This window comes from Sinocyclocheilus anshuiensis, unplaced genomic scaffold (assembly GCF_001515605.1).
Source record: "Sinocyclocheilus anshuiensis isolate Anshui unplaced genomic scaffold, SAMN03320099.WGS_v1.1 scaffold2129, whole genome shotgun sequence".
NCBI classification, from domain to species: domain Eukaryota; kingdom Metazoa; phylum Chordata; class Actinopteri; order Cypriniformes; family Cyprinidae; genus Sinocyclocheilus; species Sinocyclocheilus anshuiensis.
The window spans coordinates 253794-255354 of NW_015552540.1; the positions used below are offsets into that span (position 1 = coordinate 253794).

The 1561-nt window shown below is 39.7% G+C and overlaps 1 protein-coding gene across 3 annotated transcripts in view; it reads left to right on the forward strand.

The window, feature by feature from the left end:
• The window catches only part of LOC107663978 (dual specificity mitogen-activated protein kinase kinase 5-like), a 72677-nt gene that overhangs the window by 14400 nt on the left and 56716 nt on the right, over positions 1 to 1561 (forward strand). For all 3 annotated transcript variants that reach the window (XR_001631410.1, XM_016454421.1, XM_016454422.1), the window contains exon 8: positions 68 to 132. Coding sequence is in view for 2 of the 3 variants with exons in the window: in XM_016454421.1 (XP_016309907.1) it covers positions 68 to 132 (65 nt within the window). In the remaining variant the exon portion in view is untranslated. The remainder of the gene's footprint in view (positions 1 to 67; positions 133 to 1561) is intronic.

A 1561-nucleotide genomic window follows, 5' to 3' on the forward strand; every position in this document is an offset into this window, starting at 1 on the left:
TGTATAGATTCTGTTCTCTTTGGATAACTGCAGAGTCTTTCTCAGTTTTTTCTCTCTGTTTGTTTAGATAAATGAACATGACCTCCAGTACCAGGAGCAGCTTGGCCATGGAAATGGCGGAACAGTTTACAAGTGAGTGTTGCTCTCATGGTTTTTACCTTGAGATTTAATTAGACTGATTGTGGTCAGCCTCTTCAAAGGCCTTCTTTACCCTTTAGTGCTTTTTTTAGGTTTTAACCAGAGCCAGCAAATTGAACCATGAGAATGTAACTGAAAAGGAAAAAGTGTTTTGTTGTCCACACTAGAGCCCGACCGATATGGGTTTTTTGGGGCCGATACCGAAAACGATATATCGGTCGGGCTCTAGTCCGCACTCATGTTCTGATTAATTTTACATTGGTCTCGCATGTGCTCATGTTGTCAGACGTCTTTCAACAACCCCCCAATATTATGGTTCATTAAATGTCTTGAGACATGCGAGTTAAGGACGACACTGATTTAGTGCTTGTGAAGTTGAAGTGACTCTTTTTGATCCTTCTAAAGCTCCTTTCTGTGCCAAAGCTGTATACCACAGCCTATACAGGACAGGGCAAGGTCATCGCCTTGCACACACAAATCATTTCATTAATTTCTTGAACCTAGTGACTGTTGACAAGGCTCTGTGTGGTTTTGTGGATCACACAGACTTTCATCATATGCTTCTCTTACTTGGAGAAGCACCTCTGGGTTGTTGGAAATTGTTCAACCATTTAAAAAAAGCCAATACTGCAACCCAGACAAGAATGCAGTCTGGCGAGCTCAGCACTAAATGTGTTTGCCTAGAATTATTTTTCCCCCTCAAACAAAAGAAACTGCTGAATTTTGCATTCATCTCCTAATTCAAACCTTTTTCCTTGTGTTTTTTCTCTTTAAAGTGTTAGATCGAGAAATACAGACGTTCTGAACATAGGAAGTCTGTATGGAGCAGGCACTAAAAACCAATGCAAAATTGTAATACCAAGATTTTTTATTTTTATTTTTTATTTCTATTTTGTTCACTACATATTCATGATCTTTAAAGAAGGGTAACATTTACTGTTATTGTGTTTCCTGCTCAGACTGACAGCTGCAGTGCAGTGCAGTACAGGTAGCGGCAGGTGAAATGTAATATAATCTCTGATGTTGCTAGTAGGGAAATTTAGGCCAGTCTCCCATCCATCTCCACAGCTGTCCTCGATCACCTCTACTGTGCTCGCTCACATACACGCACTCGCCTTTATGCAAAACACACCTTTGTGACCATCAGACTGCATACAGGATGGCGCCAAGGGTATTCACTTAAATTGCTTTTCTTAGGAATAAATAAATATTTTCTGTAAGGCTTTCACCTAACCTGCACCCCTTGATGTTGTGTTGCTGTGTTTATAAGCATGTTTGTTGCGCACATATCCGAGAAAAGATGAAGTAAACAAAAACATTCTTAAATTCATACTCTACAATTCTGAACAAATACAGTGGGTACGGAAAGTATTCAGACCCCCTTCAATTTTTCACTCTTTGTTATATTGCAGCCATTTGCTAA